Below are 23,875 nucleotides of genomic sequence, written 5' to 3'. Positions count from 1 at the left end.
TTAGTATGATGTATGGCCTTTAATTCTGAGTAATATAATGTTTCATATCATCTATTAACTATTTTGCTTTAATATTACGCAAGTAATTTACACAATCTAATGTCATGTGATTATTCTATAATAAAGAAATAATGTTTATAATACAATACAAGTACAAAAAATCAAAATAAAATATCTTCATTCATTTTAGTTATTATGATAAAATAATCCCAGGAATTTGTCCCTGGAATGTGTTAGTTTCTTCCGTTCCAGTTTCATCTGTGAACTGTATTTCTGAGTTATTGAAATACACACTTCGGATTCCATTTTTGCCATTCCACATCCAGTTGTCTTCATCAAATTCCAATGATACGACAAATTTAATGTCTGGTTGAATTTCTACAGCTTTCTGAAAAATAACATCATACTCTGTTTCCATTGGTTTAGATTTTACCCAGAATTCATCATTCGTTATCTCTTTGCCATTAGCATCTGTAAGTTTAACATAAATTTTAAACTCCTTATTTACGTCGCGTAATCCATATGTTACGATACCATGTAGAAGAACTTTCTCCGACGACGTGAAAGCTATTGAATGGTTAACTTTGCTCAACATTATGTTATCATCATAGTCCGTCATTCTCATCAAACGCTCACTCACATTTCTAGGTTTGGACTTGAAGATTCCTCTGTAAATGCATTTTTTCCCATTTCTATACATGTTTAAAAGATCCGTCTTCTCTTTATCTGATAATATATTTCTTCTCTCTATTGAGGATTTAAACAACTTGTAACTAATATTGGGAAATCGTACTTCGTACAAAATATCTCCCAGGACTTTTCTATAATTTTCATCCGTGTCTTCAATGTCTTCTATTTCACACCTGCGCTCACACCATTGGACAACATAACGATATATCTTGTCTTCGTTCAGTTGATGGTGATCGTCTGCTATCAAACCTCTGACGCATTGAGGCGGAAGTGTAAGGAACGCCTCCGATTCCATACATTGCTTTGTACTTTGATTGATGACCTTGATGCTATCCTCCATTACATCTGTAATATCCAGCAGGTATGCCTGATGATAAAGCTCTACTGCATTAGTAGGATCATCCAGACTTGCTGCGGTTATAAAACTCTGACATTGGTCTGACAGACTGCAAACCATGTACTTACGTGCTAAGTACAATAAGGTCATAACATTATCTTCACCAAGTTGAATGTCATCTGTATACAGATATCTGCAAACAAATGTGTAATCTTTATTTAGCTGTTTGTGCCATGCATACTAGTATAACAATATTGTAGAATGTGTTTGGTTACTTATGCTTTCATTTTAGATAGAAATATAAGTTCAGGTCTTGTCAGATTGTTGCCTTGTTCTATATATATATATATGCTACACATATCCAATAAATCAAAACCTAGTTGTCATATGTACAGTGTGCTAATACAACATTACTGTACCATTTTCTTACAGTTACAATACAACTCTCTCATACATTAACAAACGCAGTACTTATTTGTTATATATGTAGTTTAAAGTTGATTGTAATTGTTATTGCAAGTGCTGGTATGGACATATTATGTGCCAAAGACCAATATTTTACAGTTTGAATACAAATATGTATCGTCGATTTGATTTAAAATAATAGAAGAAAAAAATACTGATATACGCCGTTTTTTTTTCTCAATTATGACTTAAGCAACAGCGTTGATTTCTAACCTGATAAATTCTTTGACGCCATCAATGTCAACTGCTTCATGTAATTCTATTGTCTTCATAGTGTTCACACCATCGCTGCTTAATTTGACCAATGGACTGTCCAGGTTGGCTTCAAAGACATGACTACGAGCGATTAAAACAAAACTATGACAAGGTATCTGGTCACTTCCAATGTCAAAAATAACATCACACGAGATCTGTTTATCTAACATATGTAATAGTGCTTCTTTTAGAGAGAGGCAGTCTTGCCAGTAAACAGAAGCCATCATTGGAGTAAACTGAAAATAGTTCAAATATCGATATATTAAAAAAGAAACAATAACAAAGACTCACAAATCCAAAGGACATTTACAAAAACAGTTATAAATAATGATAAAGAAACAACACGCACTCCACTTAAAACCGGTAGTGAAATCAGGTGCTCTGGAAGGGTATTAAGCATTTACTGCACCGTATACGGCAATTTATAAGACGATACAGTTGTAATTTCTTTTTCGTCTTATAGTGACAAAAGATCGAACATGTAGCAGTACTTATTATGTCATAGAATGATACCACATATCCTTTTTTTTTTAATGCATTGCTTTTTTACTAAGTTTTGCTCTCAATTCAGCACTTCAAATTTTACCTTGATCAATTATAACAAAAAAAATAATGTTAAAACAATAACATGCACTGTAAAACGGGTCGCAGAATTAATACACTTTGTTCAATAATATGTATACTTCAGCTGATCATGTGAATACATTATCCAATTCAATCTTGAAAAATAAATGATTAAGTTCGTTAATATTATCAAATGTTGTCTAAGAAACCATCACTGCTGATTATCACTTAATGAAACCCCTGTACATGTACAACAACGGGATGACTGCGAACGAGACCAAGGAAATTAAAAAAGGCATATAATTTTTAAAGCAGGATAAACCAAAGTTAAAACACATGTCTGTGAAGTTAAGTTGTCTCATTGACGTATCAACCTTACAAATTTTGATTATCAATAATCGTATCAATAACTTGATTACGATCCAATGATAAAAGAAACATGCGATCACAAATCTATATATATAAAGTTAGTCAACTGAATATTACATGCTATATTTGTATATGTTGTGTAGGTTTTCCTTTATCAGTATCGTTAGTTTCGTTCATTCATATTGATACCTGTTATTTGACATGTTTAACATCGTTTTTAAACGAATCTAACAACTTTTTGATAAAAATATATATAAATTAACTCACGTGAATGTTCTCTCTGTCTAGTGACTCATAAGTATTAATATCTGTTATCAATAGTTTCTACTTTCACTTTCACTTTCACATTATTCTTTTCCCAAAAATAACTGTATGATGTTGGTTGTTTGTTTTTTATAATTTTTTTTTGTTTCTTATTCAGCATGAGTCACCATTTGTGCCTACTTTTTTTGTGAATAAACAATAACCAATCAAACAATATTGACAATATAAGAGTCGGTCCTGATGTGCTTCGGTGACATAAAACGGAAACAATAAAACGTTCAAAACAGAAAGAGAAAGGGGAGAGATCAGTTTCCGCCAAAAATGCGTCCTTTTGCGCCACAACATTTTTTCTCCATTGCTACGTTTGCGACATCTGTTTTAAAATAACATGGTATCATTTGCGCCAAAAATAAAACATACAATTTCGCCAATTTGAAGAAAAATGACTTCCCTCCTCCTTTATTCGGACTTAAAACCGGCACTTTACACGGCAAATGTTTCCTTTTCTGAAACATACTTTCTTCTTACTGGGTATTTCCAAATTTACTGTATGTAGTAGCTTGCCAAAAATAAAAACATAGAAGGATGAAATGCTTTAAACAGTTTATAATAATTTCTGTGGAATGCTTCTGCTCCATTACTGGTACGTCTTGTGGTAGATAAAGTGTCTGCCCATGCGGATAGTGGGAACAAAGCACTGTGTCATCAACATAATTATGTGGCTTAAACATAATCCGCTAAATCTTCTATTTTCTTCTCTTTTGGCATATCTCGTAATAAATATTAAGCAAAGCAATTAGTTTTCTTCTCTTTCTGTACATGGACTGTCTAATGCATTTCAAGTTATTTTTCTCCAGATGCTTATCCTGATATTGAAATATGTCCGAACATATGATAATTTTTAAGCCAGAAATAAAAATTAAAATCAATCATTAATATTTTGAAAAGATATGTTTTTTTACTCTAATAATTTTGTAATATTGTATGTTTAATATTTAGAGAAAATTGTTTCTAGAAATAAAAGATTAATTTGAGAATGAAGGAAATGAAACAGATCTTTTACAGAATGGGCGGTTTTCTCTTTATGGAATTGACCATACGTTAATAAAACTTCTTTCTATTTAGATGGAATAACTTTTATGTCTTGAAAATTGCAATTATAGGCTGTTACTAAAAATTGATAAAAAAAAATTAAAAGAATCCTTTACAAATATTTAGTTTTAATTAATTGACAAAATTCAATAACTAATTGTGTTTTGACGGTGTACAATGTTTAAAGTCCTATGAAGCTTCAAATTTAATGTACAAGAAGGTAGAAATGTTAATATACTTGTAAGGCTCAGTTTTGCAATTTTACGGTGTTCATAGACTTTTGTTATGCCTTATTTCATTAAAAATCTTCAGACTTCAACTGCAATAGAACTATAATCGTTTATTCTCCGGCAGCTTTTGCGAATGTAGTTACATGTATCTTTACTATGATACCTTTCGTTATTATTTCATCAATCGAACGAGGCAGCCCAAGTGCGAGTGAAAAACAGTTTAACAAAAATAATTTAACAATTACGACGTGTTTGTTCGACATGTCATCCTCTTTGTATGCGGTATGAGCTTTGATCAATGTTGAAGGCCGTACGGTGACTTATAGTTGTTGATTTCTTTGTCATTTGGTCTCTTGTGGAGAATCGTTTCTTTGGCAACCTTTTTTTACTTTCTCGTATGCTCTTTTTGACAGGACAAGCTTGAATGGTGTTACATCTTACAAAGTCTACCCAAATAAATTTTGCAAAGAATTCCGCTCGAGTCGATGCTAAGGCTATCTCAAACTTGCAGTGAGGTGAGAATTTCTTTTTGGTTATTTTTTCCCGTGTTGAAGGCATCGTTGTTACTTTGAGATGAAAAACAGCAATAAAAAGCGCTGTTTCATTGCTTTTTTGTGTGTGTTTTGTTTTGTACTGATTTTGTGTCATGCATAGAGAATCCATATCATGTTTTTTTTCTATTTAAATTATTTCAACTGCTAAAGTAATTCCGCCCTGAACCCTAATAATGGCAGGTTTACATCGGAGAATATAACACACAACAACAGCACAAACAGTGAAGCAAGACACGAGCTTGCCGAATTCCAAATTTAGGTGTTTTTTAGTTTTAAACATGTAATATCTAAGACGACCGTCACTCAATCGCACAAGTTTGAATTGTTGGTACAAGTACCTTTGTAATATCAAATTTTCATCGGTGATAAATCAATAAAAAAAATATCCATCGATATTTCACCGATTGAAGACTGTTTTTAAATTTTAGACTATTTGATATTGCATCATTAATTTATTACGTTTACTGTTCACCATACATGTACATATAGATTGCTTTCTTTGTCTCTTTCATTATCAATCATAGCTCAAATTAGACGGTGAAGAAAATAATAAAACATATTAATGAAATATTTCACTCGCTAAATATCATTTAAATAACATTAATATGTTATTTGTTCGATTGTAAGAAATCGATAGAATATAACACTTACATAGAAAATACTAATTTGATAATCAATGTGTCAAACAATTACAGAAAGTTTGTGTTCTAAGTGAGATCTACAAAATTTGTTTGGACAATAGTCAGAAGAAAGCAGTATTGCTTAATAAAAGTGTTCGTCGCTATAAGCATTTGGTATTACCATATTCCACACATCATGCTAACAAAACGCTTGTCTTTCGTCCTTGTTTTTCTACAATTATTGGACAACATCTATTCATTACCTACTTTTAAAATAGGTAAGTTACTTATAATTACAAATCTATTATTTTCTTTTAAATTAAATAAAACTTAAGAACATGATTTAAAAAATCGTATTTATCTTTTTTATATTTCATGTTCTAGTTCTCTTTTAAAATAAATTAGTTCTATATTCAATTCTTCTATTTACATTTTGAAATTGAATGTGAACCGGCCAATTTGTTAATTTCTATAAAAGGTAAAATTGTATATTAATTCTAATGTGTGAGAATATTTAGATTGCAAATAGAATTGTATATCGTGTAGTATTTCCAATAGCTCATTTATAAATTTCACTTTAATCTTAAGATTGCATTTAGTAACAGTAATTAGTACCGATCAAAGATTTTCTAATGTGTGAGAATATTAAGATTGCAAATAGAATTGTATATCGTGTAGTATTTCCAATAGCTCATTTATAAATTCCACGTTAATCTTAAGATTGCATTTAGTAACACTAATTAGTACCGATCAAAGATTGGAGCACGGTGTTCCCCCTTTTCCCGCCATATCTTTGTCATTGTATGTTAACATTTGGTGTCTGTTCTGGATCAGGTTATCTGGACAATGTTTTGAGAAAAATTGGGTGTTGTTAGTTTTTTTCTCAGTGTGATATGATGTACTCTGAGATATTTTTTTATTTATAATTCCTTTTATCAACTTTTATGAATAGCATGTGACCTTTACTTATACCTGCATTCATGATAACTTACTATTCGTTACTGGTTGTTTTGGTCCTCAACAGTTATACATATACTCGAATTAGATTTAAGGCAATTTCTTATTTTATGAGTTTTTCTACCGACGTTCAAAGGTACGTTCTCAACGGACACTCCGACCTCCTCCATTAATAAAACTTACAGACACGATATAGTAAATAGTGTTGAAAGTTTGCGGTAAAATCAAATAATCAGTCGATATCTATATAGATTATATATGGGGTGTTTTTATATCCCTTCGTTTGAAGCGTTTGAGCTTTTGCCTTTGCCATTTGATTAGGAACTTTTCGTTTTGAATTTCGATGTTGTCTATACTATTTTCTACTTGCTTCTTTTTGATCAGATCTATTTCAAAGTATCTAAAATAAGTAGCTATGTATTCAAACACTTCTTCATATATATTTACTCAAAATAAATGCTACGTGATGTCCTTTAGGGCCTTACAATATCTTCACTCTCTTGAAAAAACAATGGTAAAGGAGCGGCACTTTGATTACTGTGCTTCCTCTGAAAATAAGAATAGGCTTTCAACTTTTTATTAACATCGCATTAATCTTGTTTTATTATAGTTGTTTTAGTCCAGGGTGACGTTTGGCAAGGTCCATTTATAAACGAGACAGTGAACAATAATGACGTCACGTTGGAAGTAGTAAGCGTTACAACTGAGAACAAAATATTTGATTTCATAAATAAAGGTAAGATAAACCAATTAACCAACTTAATAGATTTATTCACAAGGTGGTTAAGATACGATTATATTTTGGTAGCCATGTTAATCGATACTAAAAGATGAGATCGATTTCATTGAGCCGCAACTGATCTGAACCATAAAGAGTCGGAAGGATGTGTGATATGACGTACAAATGAAGTATTCTGAACTTCCTAATCGTTCCGATACTTTCGAAATTACTCGTTGCTTTTTTGTTTGCTTTGTCAATGTATATTTGTTCCACCTACCAGAAGTTCCACTGAAAACTTTGTTATAAACAATGTCATAATACCTATTCCTGTTTGAACAAATAATCTATACCATTTATTCCGTTAGGAACATATACTGTAATATTTATTCCTGTGGAAATAATATTCCAGAATATTTTTTTCCTTTTGGAACTTTTCTTCCGTGACAGCTTAACTTATCGTTCGTACTTCAATCTCATTTGATTGGTTGATAGAAATATATCCTTTCATTTGAATTAGTTTACTGGTCAATTTAAAACGTTTGATATAAAGAATCATTATTGTATGGTCATTCGCCAAATTGAATGACCTTATATTGATTGTTTTATAAAGATGTATGTTAAATAGTATATGTATTTATGCATCTTAATCAATATGTGACAAATAACAATAGATTATTATTTATTTATCAAAATTAATTAGACAATCTTGAAATATGAAATTTATTTGTATGAGGCTTAGAAACGGGAAAATGCGAGGTTCTACCGAGCATTTTCCCGTTTCGTGCCGAATACAAATAAATTTCATATTTCAAGACACTATACGTATATTGTTTTTATACTGAAATCGAAAAAAAAATGAAAAATGAAAAAAACGTGTAACAAAAATTGTTAAAACAAGTGTTTGGAATTTCCCTCTTGAGGTACCATTTTGGGGTATTTCCCTATGGGCGTAGTCCAGGTGGTAAGACATTAGCGTATTAAGGAATTAGAAAGGAAAAATGAACTTAATTAATAACATTTGATAAACATGATATATAAATAACCAATTTGAAGACATAAAAGTTTAAATTGAAAAAAGTTTGACCATTGTTACTTTACGTTGTCATGGTCGTGACGTGATGTTGTTGATGAAATACATTAAGGAGGCGGGGCTTATAGGTCAGTTGGGGTCATTGACGTATAAAGCTAACGTTTATACGTATAGCTTTATCTGTACAGTAAACTAGCTGATTGCAGTATAAATATCATTTTAGTTACAGTAGCTTTTTAAACAAAATGACTTATTTACAAATTATAATTCCAATACACATGCTACGTGTTGGAAAATAGAATAGTCATATTGATATAAAATACTTTGTGTAAATAAAAGTTTTGAATATTTTCCAACTCTTTATAATGAAACAATTCTTTGGAACAGAGTTTTAACGAAATAATCAAACATATTAATAACTCGGCCTGAAAGAAGGAACCACATGATTAGTATAAACATTACGAATAAATGACGAACAAAAAATTTCAAACCAAACTAACAAATAGAAACGTTTTTAATAGATTGTTTACAGAAAAGAAAAAAAAAAGAAAAAAAAAATATGTATCGTCTATAATAATGCGCTACTTTTTATTGCAAAAAATGACATATTGAAATTTCTCTGAAAGCGTTTATCATTCTCAGTTGCGTTTTTTCTTTGCTGTGATAAGCAGTAAATTTGTACTTATAAACTTATATGCAGAAACTTAAAAGTATCAAATGTACCCACTATTAATAACCTAACTGAGTTCATAATCGCTTATAATATTGTCTACAATATTTCTTCTCTGCTTATGGATTCGCCATCTTTTTAACGTCCGCAGAATTCATGACCTGTTTTTAATCAAACACTGGGATTTAGAAATCAAGAGGCATAACAATGTTTTTGCAAGTCCGCTTTTTTTGTCTATTGCTGATAACTATTTTTATAATATATTGTTTACTGACAGTTTGTGAGTTGGCACCTGGGTCCGTTGACGGATTTGTCCTATTTGTTGACTGTAGGACAGCCATGATATTAGAAAAACAGAAGATATTCAAATCCGTGCCGACTGTGGTAGTGATTCGTGATTTCTGTCACGTGACAAGCACCCAAATGATACAGTTACGACCAGACTGTACTTATAGTAATACAATGTTAGCTGACATTGCTGCGTACAAGCTTTGGCGCAATGTACTACTTTACTATGACCATACTTACAGTAAGTTTGTTTTATAAGAGCGTATACTATAATTTAAAAAAAGGGGCAAAAGATACCAGAGGGACAATTAAACTCATAGATCGAAAGTAAACTGACAATGCCATGGCTAAAAATGAAAAATACAAACAGACAAATAATAGCACATATGACACAACATAGAAAACTAAAGACTAAGCAACACTAACCCCAAGAAATACTTGGATGGTCTCAGGTTCTCCGGAAGGATAAGCAAATCCTGCTCTTCATGTGTTTCTCATGTTATTACAAACCCGGTAAAAAGTAAAATCACAAAAATACTTAACTTGGAGGAAAATCAATTCGGAAAGTCCATAATCACATGGCAAAATCAAATTAAAAAAAAACGCATCAAAAACGAATGGACAAGAACTGTCATATTCCTGACTTGGTACAGGCATTTTCAAATGTAGAAAATGGTGGATTAAACCTGGTTTAATAGCGCTAACCCTCTCACTTTGATGACAGTCTCATCAAATTCCGTTATATTTACATTGATGCGTTAACTAAACAGACACAATAAATAAAATAGACGTTGGTAGTCAGTCGAGTAGTAAATAAAGACAATCATTCAAAAGCCGGTTTCGGAATTAAAAAAAAAGCAGGCCAATATAAGGCTATCAACTTCAGCAATCTATGTTTTCAGCATTTTGAAAAATCAATTTCAACAATCAGCAAATTCTATTTACAGTTTTTTGAAAGTTTGAAATAAACTGACCGAATGTCAAACCTTGAACATTAGTGTTCTTCATTGCAAAGGGTTCTTATAATAATTGATGTTCACGATAACAAATACTATTTTGTTTTATATAATTGCCACTGTGCGTACATGAATAGGAGATACTAGTACGTTGCATACCAACAATTTAACACTCATTGTTTTCTCAAGGTTCGTTGTGTCTGACAAATCTCCTCATGCAACTGTCTCTGAATTTTGTTTCAACAAGAATGGTCAAAACGAACAACTATGCTGGACCATCGCAATATCTACCTTATATAGACAGACATTCGCCTGATGGGATCTTTGTTGTCACGGCAACCGATACAATGGAAGCTATAATATCGCAGGTACAGAACTTATCTCCTAAATACACAACTGATTATTTTAATACGCGTCTGGCGTACTAAATTATAATCCTGGTAACTTTAATAAGTAATTATACCATATGGATACATTGAAAGACATACAAATCCTGTAACTTACAATTTTCACACATTATAGTCAACGCTTTAGATCACTCAAACTCTAGCTAATTACTCGAATTCTAAACAAGTCAATGTTTACTAAGCTACAGGCACATCTTAAACCAGTTTTTGAAAGAAAAGTATTGCAATAACATAAATACATATGTTTTAGTCTACGAATAACCGATAAAAGTATAAATAAAAATAATGTTATTCCATCTTAGGGTCAAGTGGGTAGTTCGAACCTTCCCTGGGTACAGATGTCTGGTGACACACAGCTGGTAAATGGTAGTCAATACAATGACAGTTTCGTTGTCTTACTGAGAAACCAATTTAAAGGTTTAATATCTGATCAAGGAACCTGTGAATCCAACCATTCCAGGGAATTGGTACGTATCAATTAGAACTTCCATTGTCAATGCCATCCTCATGCAGTATCACACTTTTTGGCACAACTATTTGGAATGATGGGTTCGATGTTCTTCAACTTTGTACTTGTTTGGCTTTACAATTATTTTAATCTGAGCGTCACTGATGAGTCTTATGTAGACAAAACGCGCGTCTGGCGTATTAAATTATAATCCTGGTACTATTTTATATATAACTTAATTAATAAAAATTATACAATACAAAAAAAAAGTAAAATCACAAAAACTCAGAGGAAAATCAATTAGGAAAGTCCATAATCACATGGCAAAAACAAATAACAAAACGCATCAAAAACGAATGGACAAGAACTGTCATATTCCTGACTTGGTACAGGCATTTTCAAATGTAGAAAATGGTGGATTTAACCTGGTTCTATAGCGCTAAACCTCTCACTTTAATAACAGTCTCATCAAATTCCGTTATATTTACATGATGCGTTAAATAAACAGTCACAATTAATAAAATAAAATAGTCAAAATATGGGTACATCAGTCATCATCGTTTAACAATTTTAAAAGGTGAAAAATTAACCGAACACAAAAACATCTTCTATCTACGAACACATTAATTGATTTGAGTGTCTGACGTCAGAAAATTTTATACGTCACATAAATTTGTCGTTCAATGTGCATACAAACAGTTTTAAAATTTACAAAAGCAATGTAAGCATACAGGGTTAAAAAATCAAAAGTATGTAAGAATAAATTACAGAAATAGACCGATATTTAAACTAGTCCAAAAGTTATAGGTATAATTTATGAGAATCCAAAAATAGTTAATACCACTACGCGATTGAATGATTTTGACGTTTGTGGTTCAACGTATATAGTAATTCATAAAAGAAATATGTCATAATGACATATAATAGACCAATATAATACTGACGGGATCTTTTAAATTACAGAGTCACGTAATAAGAAGAAAAGAAATACAAAAAGTCGCATATATAAAACAAACCACAAAAAAATGAAAGCCAATACAAACACATTGACGAGATGTATAAGTACCGAGCCACGTCAAACTGATATCACATAAAACCATTCAACAGTAAAAGTAATATAAATACTAGAACAAAGACAAATGAAAGAACAATAAAACAGGTTGTTAAGATGATAAACAACATCAGTACGCAGAATCTATACATCAAGACCATCGTGTATTATTTGAGAAGTTGATACGGAATATTTATCAACAAGGTCTTGATACCTTCCGATGAACTTTTTTGAGAAAAAGGACGAGACGTTCTTTGACATATCCCTGGTTCATCAACTTTCTACTCAGACACTGATGACGTTTTACAAAGTCTGAGTAGGAGCTGCAAGCTCTTGAATATCGAATAAGTTGGGAAATATATATCCCATATGCAGGTGAACTTGGTATATTGCTACTAAGATGGGGGAAATATATAATTTCAAAATTTAAATCGTCTCGTTTGTCAGAGATTCTGGTATTGAGATGACTGTGTAAGTCAAATTCGAGATATAAGTCTAAAAATGAGGCGGAGGAAGCTGTGTCTGTTGTTTCTTTAATCTCTAGTTCTGGGGAATATATCAATGGAACCCAATCAGAAAAGTTCGGATTGTTTATGGAAAGAACATCATCAATATATCTGAAAGTGAATTTAAATAATCTGGCTTCTTTGATCCTCTTGTTTTTGACAAGTGTTTGGAGGAACTCCGATTCATATGAAAATAAGAAGAGGTCGGCAAGAAGAGGCGCACAGTTTGTTTCAATAGGAATGCCGACAATTTGTTGGAAAAGTCTACCTCCAAACCTAACAAATATATTGTCGATAAGAAACTCCAGCATACTGACAACTTGTTCTTCTGTGTAGCATGTTTTACCTTTTTGTTTGTCACTATTAACGAAATATGCATTATGAAATCCCAAAGTAATAAAGTTATAGCGTATGCTACCATTTTTATGTTGAAAGGCATTGTGGATAATTTCTTTTAGGCGATTTTTCAATTTTTCATGGGGAATGGTGGTATACAGGGTTGAAAAATCAAAAGTTTTGATGGAACTAACTTCAGAAAAAGACCGAGATTTAAAATTGTCTAGAAGTTCTTTAGAATTTTTAAGAATCCACACATGGTTAATACCGCTACGCGAGTAAACAGTTTCACAGTATTTCTGAAGACCTTCTTTCACTGCGGACAGAATTTTAGTCAATCTAATGGAAAATTCTTTAGTTGAACATGAAGATCATTTTCTTCCAACAAAAACGTGAAAAAGTACTAAAAGGAATATAGCAAACGCCTGTGTTACAGACGTGGCTACATGAAAACATCCCATACTGCATAACAGATGCATCATTATAAAAATTCAGTTTATATGGTGAAAAATATGTAATCATTGAAAAGGACACCTTCTTAATAAACCTTGCTTATTTGGGTATTAATGATGACATCAACTTCCAAAATGTTTTTGTTTGCATATCATCAATGTTTCTGTTAATACTGGTGATATTTTGGTAGCTTAAATTTCATGATAATAAAACAAAAAGAGGTGGCGTGATTGTCGCTGGTCACCACGATAATATATTTTGCATCAGTAATCATAAAATTAGTTTTTGGATTCGTTTATGTTGTATGTAAAAATAAACATCTTTAAACTTCTATATTTAGGATTCAGAAACATATTTATCCGATGCCATAAAAGCGATGGTGGAAATATTTTCAGATGTTGTGCTTTCAAAAAGCGTAACAGCGTTAGAACCGATGGATTGCAGACACAAAAGTACACCAAGTAATAGGACTCACGCTATGGAGGTTTTTAAGGTAGTGCATTGTTGGTATCACCTTAATATCACGCTATGGAGGGTTTTAAGGTAGTGCATTGTTGGTATCACCTTAATATCACGCTATGGAGGTTTTTAAGGTAGTGCATTGTTGGTATCACCTTAATATCACGCTATGGAGGTTTTTAAGGTAGTGCATTGTTGGTATCACCTTAATATCACGCTATGGAGGTTTTTAAGGTAGGGTATTGTTGGTATCACCTTAATATCACGCTATGGAGGTTTTTAAGGTAGTGCATTGTTGGTATCACCTTAATATCACGCTATGGAGGTTTTTGAGGTAGTACATTGTTGGTATCACCTTAATATCACGCTATGGAGGTTTTTAAGGTAGTACATTGTTGGTATCACCTTAATATCACGCTATGGAGGTTTTTAAGGTAGTGCATTGTTGGTATCACCTTAATATCACGCTATGGAAGTTTTTTTAGGTAGTTCATTGTTGGTATCACCTTAATATCATGCTATGGAGGTTTTTAAGGTAGTACATTGTTGGTATCACCTTAATATCACGCTATGAAGGTTTTTAAGGTAGTGCATTGTTGGTATCACCTTAATATCACGCTGTGGAGGTTTTTAAGGTAGTACATTGTTGGTATCACCTTAATTTCACGCTGTTGATGTTTTTAAGGTAGTGTATTGTTTGTATCACCTTAATATCACGCTGTGGAGGTTTTTAAGGTAGTGCATTGTTGGTATCACCTTAATATCACGCTATGGAGGTTTTTAAGGTAGTGCATTGTTGGTATCACCTTAATATCACGCTATGGAGGTTTTTAAGGTAGTGCATTGTTGGTATCACCTTAATATCACGCTATGGAGGTTTTTATGGTAGTGCATTGTTGGTATCACCTTAATATCACGCTATGGAGGTTTTTAAGGTAGTGCATTGTTGGTATCACCTTAATATCACGCTATGGAGGTTTTTTAGGTAGTGCATTGTTGGTTTCACCTTAATATCACGCTATGGAGGTTTTTAAGGTAGTGTATTGTTGTTATCACCTTAATATCACGCAATGGAGGTTTTTAAGGTAGTGTATTGTTGGTATCACCTTAATATTACGCTGTGGAGGTTTTTAAGGTAGTGCATTGTTGGTATCACCTTAATATCACGCTGTTGAGGTTTTTAAGGTAGTGTATTGTTGGTATCACCTTAATGATAAGAAGATTTGAAAGACATGAAAGGCATTGCAATTGGTTGTAATAGTTGTCAGATATAAAACATTTTAAAAAATATTCGAAAATTTAACTTTGTAACTCATTTACATGAACATTTTTTTCCCAAGAACAAGAAGGCGAGAAAAATAACCATACAGCATTCAAGAACATCGTATTTCTTAGCGATATTTCATTTTTATTTGCAATTTAAAAGGCATTTTTTTTAATGATTATACAAATGCGCTATGTCATACTAGACGTTGTTTGTTTTTATCTTTACATCTTTCCCCACGAGTGCCTTCATTCCTTTTGCTAAATTTCCCTACCTTTTGTATGGTTAACAATCATCAGTTGTCCATCGAACGGCTGTTTATTTTATGTATGTCATTATAAACTCATTGTTTGGTGCCATTAGCTTGGTATCCGAATTTGACGGTATCTAAATGTTTGTGTTTTGTGCTACTGTTTTTTTCTGTGTCTTTTTTTGTTTTGCTTCATTCATCAGACGTGATTGTTTATCTGCTTTGCTTTATTTATATCTTCTGCCCTTTTACTTTGAACTTCTTGTTATTGTAGACATTTCAACAAAACCATGTAATGAATTATTCTGAATACCAGATATGCAGTACTGAAAACAGTTTGACAGATTCATGGAAGTATATGGGTAATTGGTCAAAGGACAATGGAATGTCGCTGGTGACAAGTAAATTGTTTGGAAATGAATTCATCGACTTCAACAATGCAACGCTAAAAGTAGCAGCACTTCCGGTAATCGATACTTCCGTTTTTTGCTACTTGTTGTAAATCAAATATTCAGTTTTTTAGCTTGTGTCTGTCCTTTGTCGTTGTTTGTCGAAAATTGGAACTAAATGTCAGTAACAACTTTCAGATTTGTACTATGTGTTTTGTTTTGGGTTTTTGGATGTATAAATATTCTGCCATGTCAACTATGTGGTTTTGTTTTTCTGCTTTGTAATGATATGTTGAGTTGAGTCCGTTTCAGCTGACTTTAAAGTTTGTTTTTATGTTTTATGTTTTATGGGATTGAGTACGCAACAACATAAAATTTAATACTTCACCGGGGTCATTTCAAGTCAATTGCATTCAATAATACTTTTGTAAAAAATAGATCAAAACAAAGAAAAAAATTTAAATCTCAAATACTAAACTTAAATTCAAAACGGAAAGTCCCTAATCAAATGGCAAAATCAACAGCCAAAACACATCAAACGAATGGACAACAACTTGCATATTACTAACTTGTTTTAAATATTCAAGCATATATAACTTCAAAAATTATTGTACATTTATTAGATATGAGATTGTGATTAAAGAATCCCCTTGATAACCTATACGTTCAATTTTAGCGTTTTATGATAACAATCTATTTCATTAAATCGTTTACCATAAATTTAGTTCCTGCTGCAATACATTAACATTTACGGCTTTCGTGATTTAAATCATCAGAGTCTATTCAAATGCTTTCATAATGACGAATGCTAATTTTCTCCCAAAAGAATGTGTTGCACTTACCGATCTAGCAATTCTACAGATCATGAACATGACAACTCGAATTAAATGAATTTATTATTCCAATTAATCTTTTTTTGTTCTATAATTAAAACCAGAAATAGTTCACAAGAAAAGTAAATTTGAAATATCGTATCTATTTGTCTTTGACAAAAATGTATAAAAATATAGATGTATGGATAACATATAATCATATCGATATCTCATTTAATTGTATCATGTATGAAAGTGCAAAAGAGAGGCGAAAATACCAATAGGGATAATCAAACTCTAAATCAAAAACAAACTTGACCAAGAAAAAATGACAAATTGCAGTATACAAAACATTGCACAAAAAACTACACTGTAAGGAATTTGTCATCAGGACAGTAACCCACTGACACGAAATGGTTTATTAATCAAAATAAGATTTTTAACACATATGCACTTACATCTTTATCTTTAAAAGCACATAATGGCCAACATACGAACGAGCTAAAATGATATTGCATGTCAACACACTTAATACTTCTATATCAACATTGACGTCGATCTATATGCAGCTATTGTACATTAGTGATGCCATTAAATATTATTTGAATTTAATTTCAGCTTGATCCGTTCGTTTTCTTCAACGTTGATGACAACAACCAGACAACATATAGCGGTTTCTGTATCGACATCTTGGACCAGCTCGCATTGAAATTTAACTTCAAGTAAGTTAAAATGCAATGAGTTTTCAGAAATCCACCATCAAGCTAAGTCTTCATGAAAGGTCACATGTTACATATGGCAAGCATTTAATAATGATACTTTGAAATTTTAAACTATTCTCAACAAAACAACCTTTATCTATGGTTTGAATTTTGCCTGAAGAGACCTAGATAATACAAGAATGATATTTAGTAAAATTGAGAATGGAAATGTGGAATGTGTCAAAGAGACTACAACCCGACCAAATAAAAAAACAACAGCAGAAGGTCACCAACAGGTCTTCAATGTAGCGAGAAATTTCCGCACCCGGAGGCGTCCTTCAGCTGGCCCCTAAACAAATATATACTAGTTCAGTGATAATGAACGCCATTTTAATTTCCAAATTGTACACAAGAAACTAAAATTAAAATAATACAAGACTAACAAAGGCCAAAGGCTCCTGACTTGGGACAGGCGCTAAAATGCGTCGGGGTTAAACATGTTTGTGAGACCTCAACCCTCCCCCTATAACTATAACCAATGTAGAAAAGTAAACGCATAACAATACGCACATTAAAATTCAGTTCAAGAGAAGTCCGAGTCTGATGTCAGAAGATGTAACCAAAGAAAATAAACAAAATGACAATAGTACATAAATAAGAACAGACTACTAGCAGTTAACTGATATGCCAGCTCCAGACTTCAATTAAACTGACTGAAAGATTATGATTTCATCATATGAACATCAGGCACAATCCTTCTCGTTAGGGGTTTAGTATCATACCATCATAACATATATGAGAAGAACATAACCCGTGTCATGCCAACAACTGTTTTTAGAATAAATGTGTTTAGTTCCGACGCAAAGACCTTATCAGTGACTCAATATTAACGCCAAAATATGCAATCTTTAATCACTTGACAACAGTATCGTAACTATATCGCTTCTTAATAAGTCTATTCAAAGGTTTTGTAAGTTTCTGAGGTGAATACTGGCACCTTTGTGCTTTATAAAGAATATTTCCATAAAAAATTGGATGTGAAATACCTAAACGTACAAGAAGTCTGCATGTTGAGCTATATTTACGAATAATGTCTTTATACCGATGATAAAATTTAGTAATTGTTTTGACTAGTTTGTGAATCGAAAACCCTAGTGTTAATTAATGCCATTGGATTTCACTTAAACTTTTTCCAATCCTAAATCTATTATCAGTTTGTAAACTTGGTTGTCTTCTTAATCGATGTATTGTTTTTACAAAAGTATTGCCAGTTGTTTTTTTTTTTTGTCTTATGAATTGGAATATCCCTTTGGTATATGACGCCTTTCTTTTAGTAGCAATCATTTTCGTAAAAAACAGTTATCACTATTCAAATAATCTTTATATTTTTTCTCTTTAAGTTATGAGATTGTGTCTCCTGCCGACAATGCCTACGGAAGTCTTGAGGATGATGGGACCTGGAATGGAATGGTTGGTATGGTCATGAGTAATGTGAGTAAACGATTTATTTTTTCTGTTGTTTCGTTGTTTTCCTATTATAGTCGATGTGTTTCCCACGTTTCTTTTTGTGACACGTATATGTTTTCGCTTAATAGATTTAATAGTAATAAACAGCGGTATACTACTGTTGTTTTTATTTGTTAAGCTTACACAGTGAACCGTTTTATATGTGACCTGTCTCTGGCTTGTAAACGTGTTAGTACATTATTAAGAATGAAACCCTTGATATTAGATAGATATACCATTCTTTGTAATTCAGTTGAAACATATTTCATTTTGTTCAAAAGGGACAAACGGATTAAACATCATTTTTCTCCAATACATACATAAAGATAAACATAAAAAATACTATCATTTTCCTTTTTGTAATTTACAGAAAATGTGAATATGTATAACGTCCTAGTTATGAATGGCTGCTCTGGTCATAGTTTGATTTGTCACACGTACGCTATAGGTACTTGTAACAGTTTGTTCACGCTCCCTAGAGGTACACATAACACTTGAATTTTAATTCAGCTATTGAAATGTTTTTCCATCTTCATCTGATCTGTAATTTTAATTAATTTTTTTCTATTCTTCATTATGCATGCATACAGGACGCCTATCTAGGTGTAGCACGCGGTCTCGCTCCTTTTGGTTTTTGTGATTCCATAGTTATTGTTTGTAACCTTGATTTATCTCTTAAACTTAATATAATGTTTTTGTTAACTATTGTCACCTTAATCTAATGTTTTGTAGGAAGCAGATTTTGCGGCAGGTCCTTTCACAATAACATCCGCCAGAGAATCTGTGATTGATTTTACAACGACTTATATGGAGGAAGGTATTGGAATTCTGACAATGAGACCAAAGGAAGAGGAAAATAAGGAGTACAAAATGTTCAAACCATTGTCTGTAACAGTCTGGGTAATGATTGGTATTACTATAGTTATTGTCGGTGTGTTGGTGTACGTGAACAACAGATACAGCCCAGTTATCACAGTTACCAAGCCAGAAGACAATGAACCTCCGCAGAATCCACCAAAGCTAAGCTCTTCTATGTGGAACGTTTATGGATATTTTGTAGAGCAAGGTAACTAAGGCTGTACTTGTTTTTGGAATTTAGAATTTACCTATAGTTATTTTAATTTGTATATATGAACAGCTATCTGTATGTCCAATGCCTCTATGACACAAATAATCTCGTTACGTATATAACTGACATTTCAGATTGATTCTCAGTACATACTGTACATAATTTAGTCCGTTAGTTTTCTCGTTTTAATTGTTTTACATTGTCATTTTGGGTCTTTTATAGCTGACTATGCGGTATGAGCTTTGCTAATTGTTTAAGGCCGTACGGTAACCTATAGTTATTAATTTCTGTGTCATTTTGGTCTCTTGTGGACAGTTGTCTCATTGGCAATCAAACCACATCTTCTTTTTCATATGTAATAAAAACTTTGACTAGAAATGGGTATCACGTAGTAGTTACAATGCATGCAGTTGTAAATGTTAAAACGAAAAAAAATGCCAGAATTATGACATTGAGATTTTTTGTTCATTATTTCGTACATAGATATGGTCGTTAGCTTTCTCTGTTGAATTGCTTCACACATGTCATTTTGGGGACTTTTATAGCTGACTATGCGGTATGGGTTCTGATCATTGCTGAAGGCCGTACAGTGACACATGATTATATTTTATGGCTCTATTTTCATGTACCAATATATGGTGGATACATCAAAGATAAAAGATCTAGATACTAGTATATGAAATCTGAGGCAAATGCTTGATAAGCCTACAAAATCAATCGAGGTTTAGAAGAATAGCACGATCCGACAACACGATAAGATCTATACATTAAAGGATATATACATTAAATTTATCGATGTCATTTCATTTTCCAAACAAAGTAAGCCTGAACAAGGTTAAATATTGTGTGGGTTTTCAGGTGGTTTTTTTCTAGAGTGGAACTGGGAGGCATTATTTTTTTGTACTAATGATATACTCATATGTTCATTTTAGGAGGAGATGAACGACCACGATCTTTATCTGGTCGTCTGATATTAAGTGTCTGGTGGATGTTCACTATTTTGATGTTGGCGACATACACAGCCAATCTTGCTGCCTATTTGACTGTGACAATTATCGAATCACCTATCAATAGTCTCGAGGAATTGGCGAATCATGCAGACATTCGACCTTTAATATTTTCCGGATCAAATCTACATACTTTGTTTAAGGTACTTGTTCATTGTATAGCCTTACCGCTAGACTTAGATATCCCCGAAACAAAGAAATAGTAAGAGCAAAAAGTACATATTCCAATTCCCGTCCAGTAAACAGCTATTCGATTTATCATCATGAATTTCTCTGCGTAAACAGTAGTTTTTTTCTTAATACAGTAATGTTAAAGCTTAAATATGACGCACTTTTTCTGAATGAATAGTTGACATTTTTTTAAACAAGTTTAAACTCATCAAATGAGTCATAAATAGTAGCTACGTTTCAAGAATCATAATCACAAACTTGACTTGTTTTCAAAATGTAGAACATAACGAAAATGATAAGAATTTGACTTTTCCTGATTTCACATTAGGGGAACCTATATCCCGTGGTGATGCTATACAGCAATGTTTATAAGAAAACGAAATGTACTGGAATTGATTGACGTTAAGGCGTAAAAAGACATTTAAACTGTCCTGTTTTATATAGATAATCCTGTTTCATATAGATAAGTAGCATCCTATACTAATGAATATTCGAATGAGTATTTCTTCAATGATATTTGAACTAATTATTACCAATTATGTCAATTGGTGTAAATTGCCAAAACAAACATCAGTAGGATTATTCTATTTTAAATATAAAGGTGATTTTACGAATCTGAACTTTAAATTGTGTACTACTGATGGTACTGTTTTATTCTATCGAAATAAATTATTTAACCACGAAAGACTCAACATTTCAACTCTGGCGGATAGTTGTTTCATTAATCATACCAAATCTAATGTTTATGTTTATATTTGATGTATTATATTAATTCCATTTAACTGATATATTTCCACAGACTGCTAAATCGTCGGTATATGGACAGATATGGAGTAAAATGTCTGGTATGCCAATAGTTAAAGACATAGATACAACACTGAGCTATGTGCGAACCAATGAGTATGCCTTCATGTCGGACTTCTCACTTCTGGAATACATCATGTTACAAGACTGTCAGACGTACGCTATGGCGGATGAAAAGTTCAACAATGCAGGGTTTGGCTTTGTTCTCGAAGAAAATTCACCATATTTAAATGCATTTAATCTTGCGTAAGTAACATGTTGTGCAATAAAAGCAACAGTAGAATACCGATGTATAAAACTCATAAATCGATAGAGAAAAAAACCAATCCTGTTCACAAACCAAAATCGAGGGAAACGCATTAAATATAAGAAAACAACGACACGACGTTAAAATGTAACACACACAGAAACGAACTATAATATAACAATGACCATATTCCTGACTTGGTACAGGACATTTTTTTAAAAGGGAAAAATGGTGGGTTGAACCTGGTTTTGTGGCATTCCAAACCTCCCTCTTTAATGGCCAGGTTAGATATAACATTAAAATTACAACTACACGAATAATAGCGAACAAAAGGCACCCAGTTTAAAATTTAATACGTCAGAAGTGCGTTTTGTTCACACAAGACTTACTGGTGACGCCCAGATATACAAAAGTTTGGAAGCATAAACAAGTACAAAGTTAAAAAGCATCGAATACCAAAATTTAAAGAAAAACATTTGTCCCAAAAACGGCCAGAGTTTTCTGTTTTGGTACAAGTGCGTATTAAAAATAATGTCAACTTATGTGTTTGGACAAACAAAAGAATTGATACTTTTACTCACAATATTTTAAAAACTTGATAAATTAAAAGGCACGTGGTTATAAAGTTTACCTAATACTGATCGCTATATGTCTTTTCAAAAAAACAAATTGTTTGCTATCTCATTGTCAATTATTTCAAATCATTAATTTAGCACTACAAACACACGTTTTTGTGATTCTTAACAGTCCATTCGTAGATTGTATCGGCGGTGCATTGTTGTTAAAAGATCCTTTTTTTTCTTTTTAATGGTATAGAATATTGAAGATGAATGAAGCAGGATTAATTGAAAAATGGCGGAAACAATGGTGGTCTCTGTCAGATGATTGTACTAGTTCCGATAGAACTGGCTCTGCGCAGTCGCTCGGATTAGATAGTATCGTTGGCCTTTACTATGTTTATTTTGGAGTTGTTGGTTTAGCTGTTTTTTCTTTCCTCATTGAATTGATTTGCAGCAGGAAGATAGTCCAACGATGGATCTCAGTACAAGCAACGAAATTGAATGCTGGAAAGACAATGCTCATAAACAGGCTGATTAACAGAGACTCGGATGTTGTTACCTTAGTAAAATGATCAGGATCGGATAAAAGGATGGCCTAAGAGTCCTTTCAGGGGACATTTGAATTATTATTTAGTGAATAATTGAATCATGACTTGAGCGGGTCCCTTTTTTGCAGTAAGTGTGTCCTCATGAAATTTTCTGTATCCGCCACTGATGATAGAATGTTTATTTTCTTTTCTTTGAAATGATTTATATAGCATAAATCTTGTTTTTTTACTTGTTTTAATAGTAAATAAACTACTACGCATAAATCTGGTGTTTAACTGTTTATGATAGTAAATAATAACTATTGTCTAGCTATATAACTGTTGCATTCAAAGATTCTACAGTTAAAGGAGTTTTCCATCATAACATTGTTCCTTATTAGACATGTTCACCATAAGCCGATACCGATACCGATACCGAAACCAAAAATAGTAGGGAATGGAAAATGTTTATAATGTTAATTAGTTCAACCGTTTTACTCCATTGAAATTGAGAATGGAAATGTGGAATGTGTCAAAGAGACAACAACCCGACCAAATAAAAAACAACAGCAGAAGGTCACCAACAGGTCTTCAATGTAGCGATACCAAAGGAAACGCCACACTCATAATTGAAAAGAAACTTACAAAGTCATGGCAAAAACTTAATAAATTGTTTAAAAAAATATAGCTCAATTCACTGTACCTTTTATCATGTGTTAATTATAGCAGAGGTAGAAGTGTTTCAATATATTTGTTAAAGGAGTGGTGGGCATTAAACAAATTTTAAATATATCAATTATGTATGACGGACCTGTAAAAAATTTCAATCATGCTTTATCTGTCTAA

At 32.3% G+C, this 23,875-nt stretch overlaps 2 protein-coding genes across 2 annotated transcripts; one reads left to right on the top strand and one right to left on the bottom strand.

The window, feature by feature from the left end:
* On the bottom strand, positions 1–3,018 carry LOC134726013 (BTB/POZ domain-containing protein 2-like). The gene is made up of 3 exons (XM_063590365.1): positions 2,948–3,018; positions 1,706–1,983; positions 1–1,220 (listed from the first exon to the last, which is right to left on the bottom strand). Exons 2-3 carry the CDS (start codon positions 1,972–1,974, stop codon positions 194–196), a joined length of 1,296 nt encoding a protein of 431 aa, XP_063446435.1. The 5' UTR covers positions 1,975–1,983; positions 2,948–3,018; the 3' UTR covers positions 1–193.
* A 2,549-nt stretch (positions 3,019–5,567) lies between these two features.
* LOC134726012 (glutamate receptor ionotropic, delta-1-like) lies at positions 5,568–23,224 on the top strand. Its single transcript, XM_063590364.1, has 13 exons — positions 5,568–5,718; positions 7,008–7,133; positions 9,096–9,347; positions 10,252–10,430; positions 10,772–10,936; positions 13,604–13,756; positions 15,511–15,702; positions 17,056–17,159; positions 18,539–18,629; positions 19,377–19,710; positions 20,646–20,863; positions 21,691–21,941; positions 22,759–23,224. The coding sequence occupies exons 1-13, from the start codon at positions 5,637–5,639 to the stop codon at positions 23,072–23,074; spliced, it is 2,463 nt and encodes an 820-aa protein (XP_063446434.1). The 5' UTR covers positions 5,568–5,636; the 3' UTR covers positions 23,075–23,224.
* Positions 23,225–23,875: the final 651 nt, after the last annotated feature.

Source organism: Mytilus trossulus, chromosome 7 (assembly GCF_036588685.1).
Source record: "Mytilus trossulus isolate FHL-02 chromosome 7, PNRI_Mtr1.1.1.hap1, whole genome shotgun sequence".
Taxonomy (NCBI): Eukaryota; Metazoa; Mollusca; class Bivalvia; order Mytilida; family Mytilidae; genus Mytilus; species Mytilus trossulus.
The sequence above is the reverse complement of the archived record's forward strand: the minus strand, read 5'-3'. Positions and strand labels throughout refer to the sequence as shown.

Coding starts and splice junctions, on each gene's coding strand:
- LOC134726013 (XM_063590365.1), bottom strand. CDS start 1,974: ATGATGGCTTCTGTTTACTGGCAAGACTGCCTCTCTCTAAAAGAAGCA. Junction 1,221..1,705: donor GGCGTCAAAGAATTTATCAG/GTTAGAAATCAA, acceptor ATTTGTTTGCAG/ATATCTGTATACAGATGACA.
- LOC134726012 (XM_063590364.1), top strand. CDS start 5,637: ATGCTAACAAAACGCTTGTCTTTCGTCCTTGTTTTTCTACAATTATTG. Junction 7,134..9,095: donor ATTTGATTTCATAAATAAAG/GTAAGATAAACC, acceptor GTTTACTGACAG/TTTGTGAGTTGGCACCTGGG. Junction 13,757..15,510: donor ACGCTATGGAGGTTTTTAAG/GTAGTGCATTGT, acceptor TTGTTATTGTAG/ACATTTCAACAAAACCATGT.